This window comes from Myxine glutinosa, chromosome 11 (assembly GCF_964187855.1).
Source record: "Myxine glutinosa chromosome 11, kmMyxGlut1.1, whole genome shotgun sequence".
NCBI lineage: Eukaryota > Metazoa > Chordata > Myxini > Myxiniformes > Myxinidae > Myxine > Myxine glutinosa.
In genome coordinates this window covers 115,346,116-115,359,787 of record NC_136271.1, presented here as the reverse complement: position 1 = coordinate 115,359,787, position 13,672 = coordinate 115,346,116, and the positions used below count along the sequence as shown (strand labels likewise).

General features: G+C 42.7%; 2 protein-coding genes across 8 annotated transcripts in view; one reads left to right on the top strand and one right to left on the bottom strand.

Moving 5' to 3' along the window:
• ICE1 (interactor of little elongation complex ELL subunit 1) overlaps window positions 1–13,672 on the bottom strand; it is a 524,149-nt gene that overhangs the window by 384,562 nt on the left and 125,915 nt on the right. The gene's annotated exons all lie outside the window — the stretch shown is intronic.
• SNAPC4 (small nuclear RNA activating complex polypeptide 4) overlaps window positions 1–13,672 on the top strand; it is a 179,504-nt gene that overhangs the window by 144,413 nt on the left and 21,419 nt on the right. For all 6 annotated transcript variants that reach the window (XR_010986396.2, XM_068131218.2, XM_068131220.2 and 3 more), the window contains one exon: window positions 9,547–9,636. Coding sequence is in view for 5 of the 6 variants with exons in the window: in XM_068131218.2 (XP_067987319.2) it covers window positions 9,547–9,636 (90 nt within the window). In the remaining variant the exon portion in view is untranslated. The remainder of the gene's footprint in view (window positions 1–9,546; window positions 9,637–13,672) is intronic.

Below are 13,672 nucleotides of genomic sequence, written 5' to 3'. Positions count from 1 at the left end.
AAGCTAAGTTTACACCCCAGATCTATTTATCTACCGCTTCTTGTTTGTTCCCTTTATAGTTCTTTGTCTTATTTTTCCCCTTATTTACCTCCTCCACCGAAGGTTGACAGAGGTTATGTTTTCACTCCTGTCTATTTCTCTGTGAACAGGATATCTCAAAAAGTTGTAGACGGATTCGGCCAAAATTCCGTGGAGAGGTTGGCTTTGTGACAAATACGAAATTATTAGATTTTGGTGAAGATCAAGATCCGGATACGATAATTTTTAATTATTTAAGTGATTCTTCACCTTTGGGTGATTGGGCCAAAACGATATATAGCATGATATTTCAAAAATGTGTGGACAACATGACAAAACTAGGTGGATGAGTAGGGTAAGTGAAAATAACAAGCCGATTCGATTTTGGTTGAAGAATACAGATCTGTCCTATCAGTGGGATACAAAACGTAAACTGTTCAGCCTTGCAGAGGTATGCTCTCCACCGAGTGTCCAAGTCTTGTCTGTTCTTACTTAATTTTTTAAGTAAGTTAATTCAACAAACCTCTTTACTTTCTACTTTATTACCTTTTTTTAATCACGTCACTACCTCATTTTAAATTACATTTCAAAAAATTTCTAAAGCCTCTCACCCATGCTGGTTATTCCCTGCAGTTCTGTTTTTCTCATGGTTCCCTCGAAAACCCTGCGTCTCATGACGTTCATACATCGCTACTTTTATTCATGCCTTCCCACCACCCTCGCTGTGATGTCTGTCTCCATTTGGCAGAACTGGTGATCTATTAAACCTCTCTCCCCATCTTGTCTACCGCTCCGATGTTATATGTTTCATGTGTCGGTTTGTCTTTCTGTGTGATTAATGTTCGCTCTTTCACGGGCCTCGATCTTGTATACAAAAAAAACAAAAAAACCCCACAGACTGCAGCAATTGTAGGTTCACAACTATCACTTCCTTCATGACTGCACAAACTCATTCCCCTCCAAATACCTCCTCCCTCACTCCCCCTCCCCCTCCCAATCAGCTCCTATTCCCCCCCCCCCCCCCATTCACGATGACGTGGATGTGTGAGGCAGGTTTCTCAACGGTGATGCATATCGGGTTTTTTCAGTAAAAGTTATTCTTGTTACTTGCAAAATCGAAGATTTTTCAAGTATATTGGTCGGTTTCGTTTGTGGTTCTGTCTGTCACCGGCCTACAGGTCACAATTCTAAACCGATCGTCACGAAAGTTCACCACGTTGTATAAGTCGTCCCAATTGAGAAGCCTATTGATTTTGAGGTCAAAGCTCAAAGGTCATCTGGAGGTCAAATTTCTAAAATCGAGTTACCTTACCTTTCCCTTACCATTTTAAATCCGATTGACTTGAAAATTGAATAGCATTTGTATATCAAGTCACTAAATTGGGAAACATACTATTTTTGAGGTCAAAAGGTCAAAGGTCAACTCAAGGTCAAATTTTAAAAATCAATTTTCATCTAAAACGCCGTCAATTCTCAACCGATTGGCTTGAAAATTGAACAGCATTTGCATATCGAGTCACTAAATTGGGAAAGATACTATTTTTTAGGTCAAAAGGTCAAAGGTTATCTCAAGGACAAACACCCAAAATCACTTATTATGTGAAAAACCGTCAATTTTCATCCGATTGACTTGAAAATTGAACAGCATTTGCACATTGTCACTAAATAGGGAAACCAACTTTTTTTGATGTAAAAAGGTCAAAGGTCAACTAAAGGTCAACCTTCCAAAATCATCATTTTTCATTTGAAAAATCGTCACTTTTCTGCCTATTGACCCAAGCTTTGATCAAGATTGTCAATTTTAATCTTGATGAAATGGACAATTTGCTGTATCAATGGAATTTTTTTTTCTTGGGGAGGAGGGGGAGGGGCTGTATTTTGCAAGTATCGTGCTCCGCATGACGTCTTCTTGTTTTGTTTATCAGTTCATGTTACATTTTAAGTTCATTATTATCTACTAGGGCATGCCCGTACTATATCTATATCTAAAATTATATCCCCCCCCCTCTATTTACATGAAATGGTTTGGTCCAAAGCGAACGGCTTGCGAGTACGGTGACAATCCCCCCCCTCTATTTACATGAAATGGTTTGGTCCAAAGCGAACGGCTTGCGAGTACGGTGTTTTTTATCGGACCCGTGGAATTATAGATAGTAGTTTTAATTAGTTTTAAAACATAGTTTAACGCCAACATAGTTTGCCAACGTGAAATAAATGAATACGCTCTCAAATGTGCCGTCCGAGGCAGAGTCTGTTCGCCACGTTCGGCACACGTGATAACTCGCTGCTCTCTGATTGGTTGAATCGTTTTTTGGACATAGCTCGGTAACTACTTGTCCGATTAATATGAAACCTTGAAAAGGCACATCCTCGGGTCCCCAGCAATATACCTGGCAAGTTTAAAGTATATCGGACCCGTGGTTGTCGAGAAACAGCGGTCACAAACAAACATACAAACATACAAACATACACACACACAGAGATTAGTGGAATTATAGATAGATTCACGATGAAGATTAAAATAAAGTTCAAACACCTTATCTTGGCATGTCACTTTAATAATTAAAGTTTTATTCTATTTCACAAAAGATACACCGCCAATGAATGTTGTGAGATTCATCTTCATCTTCATCATCTTCATCTTCATCATCATCATCATCTTCATCTTCATTAAATCTTCATCCGGATTCATCGTAGGGGCGGATTGATCTCTTCCGAAGCTGCTAACAAGGCAGGGAGTTTACGCCTGATTGGCTGACAATAATATCAAGTGGGCGGTGTCTGTGATCAAAGTCGCTGCTCATTCTCAAGAGGGGCGTGGTCTCTCTCTCTCTCTCTCTCCTCATGGTCGTGGAGATCCGTACAAAATAACAACAAAATAAGGACAGTGTTTGGAATGATTGTGGTCACTTTGCTTTATTGTTCAATTACGAATTGTACTACTGTACAAAGATGATGAACCGAACCCTTACCAAGATATTAACGTCATAGGCAATCGATATTTCTGTGACGGTTTGTGGGGGGGGGAGGTCCAAGCTGTCTAATATGTCTGAAGAGTGTAAGGGGTCTGAATGGTCAAAAGTGACTTAAAGGTGGGAAGGTCTAAAGGTTCTAGGGGTTTAAAGGGTATAAAAAGGTCCAAAGGGTCTAAAGGGTGGAGGGATCAAAAGGGTCTTGATGGTAAAAGGGGTCTTTGAGGACAGATCTTTGTCTTTGAGGACAAAAGACAGAGTACAGATCCAGCAAGGATCTTTGAGGTCTTTGGGGGTCATACGGGTCTTCAAGGTCTTAAGGGCTTTTGTGGTTTTAAGGGTCTTTGAGGTCTTAAATTGTCTTCAGGGTCTTTGGGATCTAAAAGGTCTTTGGGGTCTTCAGGGTCTTAAGGGGTCTGATCTGTCAAGCATGCACAAAATGGTCCTTGGGGGTCTTCGGGGTCTTTAAAGGCTGAGGCGGTAGATGAAAATACCCTGAGGAGAATCCCCACATCGGACCTTAGGACAATCCCTGGGTCGAACAGGAGGGCATTGCAGTTCATGGGGGGAAGGGGGGGTTACGTTCTTGAATATCACCGTGAACCACAAATCCGCAATCCCAATGGGGAAAATAGGGTTCAGGCTTCAACTAAAATTTGTCCAAACTGTACCCTTAATTAACTTTTTGTGCATTGTTTTTGTGCTATTTATTTTAATGAATAAAAGTTATAAAGAACATAAAATAAAGTATTAATTTTCTGTATTAAGAATATAAAATAAAGTTAATTTTCTTGAGTTATTAAGATCATCATCATGTGAACCATGTTGGAATTGTGCAAACAAAATCCTGGGGTTCATACGGAGAAACCTAACCAAATGTGACAAAAAAAGTTAAGATAGCTGTGTAATCGGTACATCCCAAACTTGAGTAGGCAGCATCAGTTTGCTTTTTTTTTTTACACGTCAACCAAGCAATCCGCTCGAGCAGAGGAAACACTGTTTCTGGTGTTTGTTCCCCCTCCATCCCCTCCCTCACCTCAAATGGCCACACGGCTGACTCCGCACGTGAAAAAGCTGAATGCCTCAACTCTGTGTTTGCCTCTAAATCTTGTGTTCCAAACCCATCCCTCTCTGTACCCACCGTACCCAGTCGTACCCAGCTGCTCCTGGACTCTGTGTCCTTTCCTCCTGACAAGGTGGAAAAGTTTCTGTCAACCCTCGACTCGGATTCTGCAACTGGACCTGACGGCATCAGCCCACGGGTCCTAAAATCCTGTTCTTCCGCTATTTCACTCCCTCTCTCTGTTCTATTCACCCTCTCTTTTGCTCAAGGTCATCTTCCATCTGCTTGGAAATCTGCCAACATCACCGCTTTGCACAAAAAAGGTGCAAAAACAGATCCCAGCAACTACAGACCAATCAGCCTTCTCCCAATTATCAGCAAAGTCATGGAATCCATCATTGCTTCAGATATGAAATCTTTCCTCTTCTCCAATGGCTTGATCTCTGATCATCAATTTGGTTTCAGACCTGGACACTCTACTCTGGACATGCTGCTTCTGCTTTCTCAACAATGGATGGAGGTCCTCAATGCCAAACAGGAAATTAGAGCAGTCTCCCTTGACATATCACGTGCCTTCGATACGGTCTGGCACCCCGCTCTGCTCACCAAACTCTCCTCTTTTGGTATCCATGGAAATCTCCACGCATGGCTGGCGGACTTCCTCTCTAGTCGTAGTCAACGTGTGGCCCTGAATGGGTTTCTCTCATCTCCTCTTCCTGTTCAGGCTGGAGTTCCACAAGGCAGTGTTCTGGGCCCTGTGCTTTTTCTGGTCTTCATCAATGATCTCTCTGACTCTCTTGAAAATCCTCTGTATCTCTTTGCTGATGACTCTACTCTCTGTCGCTCCATTCTTCATCCCTCAGATCGGCAGTCTGCTGCCTCCTCACTCTCTGCAGACCTGGACAAAATCACAGACTGGGCAAACAAGTGGAACATGTCTTTCAATCCTGACAAATCTCACACTCTTACGATGTCTCTCCGAAAAGACCGACTGGACAACCCTCCCATCCACTTTCTGAATAATCCTCTCCAAGAAGTTCTGTCACTCAAGCTTTTGGGTCTCACTATCTGCCATGATCTTTCCTGGGAAAACCACATTTCAAATCTGGCCTCCAAAGCCAGTCGCCGACTGGGCATCCTCCGTCGTGCGAAGTCCTTCCTTGGCACACCTGAGCTCACCACATACAAGGCTTTCATCCGCAGCTCAATGGAATACTGCTCTCCCCTCTGGGCTGGTGCTCCTGCCTCACACCTAGCTCGTCTTCACGCTGTTGAAACCAAAGCATTCAGAATCATTGGAATCTCCCGCGATGAAGCTAACTCCAAGGGCCTCTCACTCACTCACCGCAGGCAGGTTGGTGGTCTTTCCATCTTCTACCGACTCCTCTCTGGCCTTGCCCCCCCAGCTCACTCTGGGCTCTGTCCCGCAAATATTCCTACAGGTCGCACAAGATCTGCCTGCAACCCTCTTATGGTCAAACTGCCGAAATCAAGACTCTCTGCTCACCTTCACTCCTTCATTCCTCTTTTCTCCCGCCTCTGGAACAAACTCCCTCACTCTCTTCAATCCCACTCCACCCTCCAGGTCTTTAAAACAGCTGTTCACCACCATCTCTTATCTTCCCCCATCCAAAACCTTGATCTTTTCTACCCCCGCTAATTTCACCCCAATGCCACTTTTTTGAAATACCAACTTCTGTCCTGGAAGTCCTTGGTGTCCTTGTGTTTTATACTTCTCCCTCCACCCACCCCCCTTCCCACGCCTCCTCCCCCCAAGCCCTCTCCCTTCCACACATCTCCCTGCTCTCAAATGTTGTGTTTGTGTGCTTCCCCTTCTCTCCCCATCTTGTTTTCCGCTCCCTCTTTTTATATATTTTGTTTGTCTGGTTGATTTGTTTGTGAAGTAAATGTTAGCTCTTTCACGAGCCTCGATTCAGTTTACAAAAAAAATAAAAAAACAACCGCTTTGTGCCTCTCCAGTGTCACATTAAGGCATACCTTAATAGTTAGATACCTAATACCATAAGAGACTGGAATAACTCCCCTGAGAAACAAATCAAACCACCTCACTGAAATTTAAAATACAATTGGAAAGGAACACCAGAAGAAAACATCCAACAGAGTAGGACTCGCAGGCAACACGGAAGCCAACCAACTCTGGGCAATGATGCTGTATAGCAATGTCCAGATACCATTCTGAGATTCTGTAGCAGTCTTGTACACCAACTACCTTTATACACTGTAATAAGACTACATTGAGTCACAATTTAGGAGATAGAGGTTTTATTGATTGGTACATAGCCATATTGGCAGCCTCTTCTTCACCAGAATACACATGCCACACCCTCTCATGCTATACATCTATATATTACATGGTTCTTGGAAGTATGATGACGATTTGTGTTCTACTGTCTTCAAGTATAAATTCAATTTAAATAAATGTTTAAAGAGGTTTAAAGGTGCAGAAATAAATATATTCTGGGTTTTACCGCCATTTTCCCAGTGCCTATTACACCACCCTATCTAACACATTGCATGAGTTATTCGTGCCAGTTATTTGTGTCATTTATAACATCCTTAAAAACGATGTTTCCTGTTTGGAATGGTTTTCAATTTTTTTTTGACTACCAGGCAGGCAGACAGAGTACAACAATTATCTCACCACTCCTCCCTGTGCATGTGCAAGTTGCGACAAATTCAGAACCAAGGTACGGTGAAACGAAAAGACTTGCCTTCATATTCCTGTTCCAATTCGTGTTCAAAATATAACATTCAATTTAAATAAGCTGTTCCACGATCATAAACTGATAAGACGTATAGGCGGACATCAACCGATTGCTTAAGCTTTTCGCTTCACGTGCGTGGGGTAAAAAGATCAAATGGATAACAGGAAAGTTTAAATCTATGATTGGGGTCCTTAAGAGTTGAATAGAAAAATATCTGATCGAAGAAACAAAGGGGATGGAAGAACTACATCAAAACTCTACACAAACGAGATACCGATATGATGGCAACCTTCGAAGAAGGAGAATGAGGAAGAACCAATAGTGATGGAATGTGAGGAGCTGGAAAATGGAAGAGCACCAGGTGCTGATTAAATTCCAATTTAACTCTTTAAGGTAGTTGGGTTGGAGGCAATCCAAATTTTAACTGTTATCTGTACACAAATCTGGAGCAGGATTGTATGGTCTAAATGCCCTAAAAGGTGGAAGCGGTCAGTCTACATGATGCCAAAGAAAAGGGGATCCATGAGAACGTATAACCAAACAATTGCCTTGATTTCACATTCTAGCAAGGTATTACTAAAGACCATTCAACACAGAATAGAAGACTTCATTAAGTGAGAAATGGATGGCATCGAGGCTGGAATCATGATTGCAGGAAGATTAACCAACAATCTCAGGTATGCTGATGATACCACTTTGTTGACAGATAATAATGATGACTTGATTAAACTGCTGTAGACAGTGAAAAGGCTGGTATTTTTTAAACCTAAAAATAAGTAAAATCTTGTCATTGGTCGATGTGTTCAGATTGGGAGACAATTATGTGGAAAATAGTGGAAAGTTTCATCTTCCTCGGTTCTGAGATTGAAGTGAGTGGGGAATGTGGAGGAAAAATTAATAGACAGTTAACATTGGGGAGAACAGTAATGTCAGGATTGACGAAGATCTAGAAAGACAAAGATGTTACAATCAGTTCTTGAAGAAATTGGACCACCATGTGCATTGGGAGCGCTAATCATTAACAGAAACTGTCATACTTTGGACACATCATGCGTGTAGAAAATGAAAGTCTGGAGAAGTCATCCATGGTGGATGGATGGGGTAAAGGCTGCAACCAATCTATCTCTGTCAGAGCTTCGATAAGTAGTGTAGGATAGGAATGTTTGGAGAAATCTGATCATGAATGGCACCGAAGTCAGACACAACTTTAAGGAGTTGGATAATTAATTGGTTCCCTAATTTATACGTTGCGTTGAAGGGCAATTCCATATATCGAGTCGCTGTATAACGAGGGATGTATGTATATTTAACAGAAACATTCCTCTTGCATGACACAATATGGATGTGTCTGATTCATCTGTTTTCCTCCCTGGCAATGCTCTCTTCCCTTTTGACAGGCCTCTCACTGTCCTAGTATTGTTGTTGCTGTTTATGTTGAGAACTCCATTCCTCACTGTCCATATAATCCTTCATTCTCTAAATGTACATAAATATGTATTTCACACAATTATAGTTTGATTATACTTAACAAGTAAAGGAACAAAAGAGCTATGTACCTGTAAATTGAAAAAGGCCTGTTCAGTTGCAGGTCTATTGTGTGATACACCTACACATCGAAATATGTTTTAAGATTAACAAACCAAAATATTGGTAATTATTGTACATCACAAATTCTTTACAAGTAACTTTTAGTCGGTGAATTGTGTTATGTGCATTGTTTAATGCCGATATATCTATGATTCGATTAGGGAACAAATTGCTTATTATATTGGACTTTATGTTGTTTGTTGAGACGACTCGAATTAGCCTCGCCAGAGGAGAAGGTGTTGCATTTGAGTCCGTTTGTTTGTTTGTCTGTCCGCACAGAATAAATATGATTTTCTCTGAAACCGTTGGTCCGATTGACAGGAAATTTTTACCATAGGTGCAACTCCACCTGTATAATTTTTTAAAATGATAATTATGACGTCAAAGGTCACGTGGTATGAGCGCCATCTTGGAAAAAAACGAAAAAAATTGCACCTCTATATCTCCGAAAGCGCTGCATAGAAAAAATTGAGACATGGCTCATTGTAAAGAATTCTCCATGTGGAATAACATGTTAATGATGATGTCATAGGTGCCTCCATTATGACATCATAATTCGACAAGTACAAAACTTCATCCGATCAAGATGAAATTTCTTGAGCATGATCTAGGGATAAATTAGTTTAGAAGAAAATAAAAAGATGACGTCATCGGTCACGTGGTTTGGCCGCCATATTTGTTTTCCTACAAAAGCCTTCAAAACCACTGAAAACACATTCTGGCGAGGGTCTGCAATCTCTGATTGCTCTTTCTTCTTGTAAATGGGGATTAGAGTAAAATTTAGAAAAACATTGATCCTAGAAGTTAGATTTTGCAACTTGTGGTAAGATCATGAGCATTTGTGAATTTTCAAGCAAGTGTTGGGAATGCCTACCCCTTTATTTTGGCCCCATCAATGATACAATATCATCATAAAGAACTTCAAAGTAGAATAAAAGAAACAATTTTCAATATATATAATATTTATATGTATATATTTTTGGGAGTAAGGGGCAGTGTAGTGAGTGAGGGGCTTTCCTTTGTCAGAGGAGTGATCCATGATGAGCTGGTTAATGCTAACATTTGTGATGAAGACCTGGCAGAGAAGCTAGAATAATGGGTTTTGCTTGTTGGTGTACCTACCCATACTCATACTTTATTAATGATGATGTTTTTTATTGCTTCTGTTTTTGTTTTGAAGTTTTACAAGATAAAGTACGAGAAGTGCCTGGATGCCATAAATGCAAATGACGTGATACATTTGAACCGACCTGTCATGTCTACTTTGCAGGTAACATTCACTACAAGCTTGTGTTTGTACTCATCCTGCATTTGCTTTGTTTCTTTGTGCTGATATTAATAATAATAATAAGAATAATAAGAATAAAAATACGGCCGTGGGTTATGATGGAATTAACCGATGCATCAGAGAGACATGGCTTATTGTAACCGATGCATCCGATTGTAACCGAATTAACCGATGCATCATCGATTAAGACTACTAGGTCTTTGTTGTGGTAATGCTTTGTCGTTTTTGGAAGCAGAATTAAATATTTAACCAGCCCTTGAGTGAAAGAGGTTACTGTTGGTCTGGCCAATCAGTGCCACATCCTTGTTTACATAGCTTTCTGAAAACAACCAGTTCGGTTCAAAAAAACTCAGAGAACAAGATCGGAGGAGCCGAATGGAGCAGAAGTTAGCGTTTGAAAGTTCGCCATCACCAACTGCAACTATGAAGTCTATTTATTGCCATAAATCGAAATGTAGTAGTTATCCGATTGCATGATGCCTGAGACGTCACGAAAGACCTTGGCAGCTGTGGTTTGACAAGTTCACATGCTAGCAGTGGCAGTTAAAATCTTCATGCAAAAGCAAGAGTTTGGCAAACTCTGTAGTTTGTCTGAGATTGGGAGTGAGTGAATTGTGTGTAATGTCTTCTACATGAATACTAAATTGCACATGGGAATAGCATGTTATAAGCCTGGTGTTGGCTTAGCGGTTAGGGTGCCGGCTTGGGATCCTAGGATCCTGGGTTCGAATCCCGGTCGATCGCTGAATTAACGCCAGGGGGGTTGACTCAGCCTGTCATCCTTCCGAGGTCGGCAAATTGAGTACCAGCTTGCTGGGATGAATGATCACGGTGTATACCCCGATTAAGAATAGGTACACCATATCCCTGCGCATCGTAAGAGCGTGATCAAGGGTTGGCGTCAGGAAGGGCATCCGGCCATAAAAAAAAAAACATTGCCTCAAACAGGGAACCATGATAGTCATGGGGCCCGCAAGGCTAACCCCTGCTCTAGCGGGGAAAATGGCCTTAAAAAAACGATCATTCATTCATTCATTCATTCATTCATTCATTCAAGCATGGTGGATTTAAAGCTACATTTGTACTAGACTACTAGAGGATTATATGCTTGGGAATTTGGCCGGAAATCGTTTTTCTCATGACCTTTCTCTTATAATCAAGCCATCTAAAGGTGGTTCCTTTCTCTTATAATCCATAATAATCGAAGGCAAAGTAGTAGGTGCCCTTAATCCTCAAATATAGCTCGATTGTGCACTTTTATCGAAAGTTTCGAGGTTTTGGGTGGAGTTGCCGTTGGTCATAGCATTTCTAATTCCACCTGGAGACAAGCTCAGTTCTCACCCATATCCAAGATGGCATTATAACTCCTGATAACTCATGTGATATGGTTATTTTCTGCCCAATTTAGAATTTCTTGGTATCATTACAATGGGTTATGAAGATTATTGATCGATTAAAACAGGTTTCTAGGTCATCCATGGTCAAGGTCACATGATACGGTCAAGGTCATGGCCATTTTCATGAGATTTTTTATTTTTCAACAATTACCGTGTTCTGTTAATCCCTGACTTCCCTGTTTGCTCATAATTTTGTCATGAAGTACTCAGAAAGTTAAAATACACCTTCTAAATATGAATTTTGGGGGAGAGTGATGTATAGATCAGGTAGATCTGTGTAGGTATCATGCTCCGATTATCGTGATAAGGAACCCCACATGTAATTTTGTTTCAGCGGTTTGTTCGCGTAAGTGTATCTTTGTGATCATACAAGGATGATCCTTGTGCTAACTCGAGTAGGGATTATGCTAATTCCCCTGTGTGTGAGACCTGTGATCTATCCTTTGTCCTGCATGGTACTACACCAATAGACACTAGACAGGCCCATTAGCACTCACACTAATTAAATTGCCCCCCCACAATAAAACTCACCGGAAGCCAGTTCGGAGCACAGCTGATGGAACCGCAGCCAGCTACATCACCAACTTGCATAGCGCAGGCAGGCCAGGAGCCATGCTCAGAGGGGCAGCAATTGACGAGACACCACCAATAGGGAGACAAGGCAGGATGAAGCCACCGATTGGTAGAGGGAGGGGCAAGAAGCTTCCCTCGGATTGGTGGAGGGAAGCAGAGGGCTGATTGGCAGGGCACACCAATGACGTCGAAGGGTGGCCTGCGGGCATTGGTGGAGAGCTGGACAATGTAGCGGTGGCCTGCGGGGATTGGTGGAGAGGACAGCTGACGTAACACCACAGCCAATAAAATGACTCGCTGGCCAGCATTTTGCCCTTCTCGTTCTGGATCTCTCTTGTTCTGGACCTTCTCCCTGCGCTTGACGTTGCCCCTTGCGTTCTTGTCCCTGGACCATTGCTTGTTGGGTGACAACAGACGGTCGAGAGACGGTGGAGCGCTGACGATTCTCCTCCCCTGTGTTCACGTGCGAGCTATGAGCGTACAAGCGAGGCTTGCCGCTGCAGCGTACGTTGGCCTAGCAGTGCGTGAACAAGGGCACGTTAAAGCCTGTTTCGTGCCAACGACCGGGCAGCCTTCATCCCGCCAACACTGGAGCCGCGTCCGCACTCCGTGCTCGAGCCTGACGATCCCTGACACATCATCCGATCGAGCTAAGCCTACACACACACACGCACGGCCTTTATTTTTTCATATATATTCCCTTGTGTGTTTGATACGTCTGTGCGTAGGAGCGCTCATTAGGGGGTTTTAGTAACTGGCGCGTTTTCTTGTCCCGGCATCCGTTGTAAATAAACCCTTTTATTATTATCCCTGTATATTCTAAATCCGTTTTTTGTGCGAGTTCATTTCCTACTGGATCGGAGCTGCCGCGCGGGACCGACAGGTAAAATCTGACAGCTTCTTCTTCTTCTTTCTTCTGCCCGCGCTTGTATAGTGAGTCCGTATTTTTTTTTTTTTTTTGTATACAAGATCGAGGCTCGTGAAAGAGCGAACATTAATCACACAGAAAGACAAACAGACACATAAAACAAATAACATCGGGAGCGGTAGACAAGATGGGGAGAGAGGGGGAAGGACACAAACACAACATTTGAGAGCAGGGACCGAGAAACATGGAGACATTGAGAGAAATGTGGGAGGGAGAGGGCTTTGGGGAGAGGCATGGGAAGGGGGGGGGGGGGGGAGAGGTATAAAACATATGGACACTGCCAGGACTTCCAGGAAAGAAGTTGGAATTTCAAACAAGGTGGATCTGGGGTGAATTAGTGGGGGTAGAAAAGATCAAGGTTTTGGATGGGGGAAGATAAGAGATGGTGGTGAACAGCTGTTTTAAAGACCTGGAGGGAGGAGTGTGATTGAAGTGAGTGTGGGAGTTTGTTCCAGAGGCAGGAGAAAAGAGGAATGAAAGAGTGAAGGTGAGCAGAGAGCCGAGATTTCGGCAGTTTAATCATCAGAGGGTGGCTGGCAGATCTTGTGCGACCTGTAGGAATATTTGGGGGACAGAGCACAGAGAGAGCTGGGGGAGCAAGGCCGGAGAGGAGTCGGTAGAAGACAGAAAGACCACCTACCTGCCTGCGGTGAGTGAGTGAAAGGCCCTCAGAGATAGCTTCATCGCGGGAGATTCCAATGATTCTGAAAGCTTTGGATTCAACAGCGTGAAGCCGAGCCAGGTGTGAGGCAGGAGCAGCAGCCCATAGGGGAGAACAGTATTCCATTGAGCTGCGGATGAAAGCCTTGTATGTGGTGAGGAGCTCAGGTGTGCCGAGGAAGGACTTCGCACGACGGAGGATGCCCAGTCGGCGACTGGCTTTGGAGGCCAGCTTGGAAATGTGGTTTTCCCAAGAAAGATCATGGCAGATAGTGAGACCCAAAAGCTTGAGCGACAGAACTTCTTGGAGAGGATTGTTGAGAAAGTAGATGGGAGGGTTGTCCAGTCGATCTTTTCGGAGAGACATAGTAAGAGTGTGAGATTTGTCAGGATTGAAAGACATGTTCCACTTGTTTGACCAGTCTGTGATTTTGTCCAGGTCTTCAGAGAGTGAGGAGGC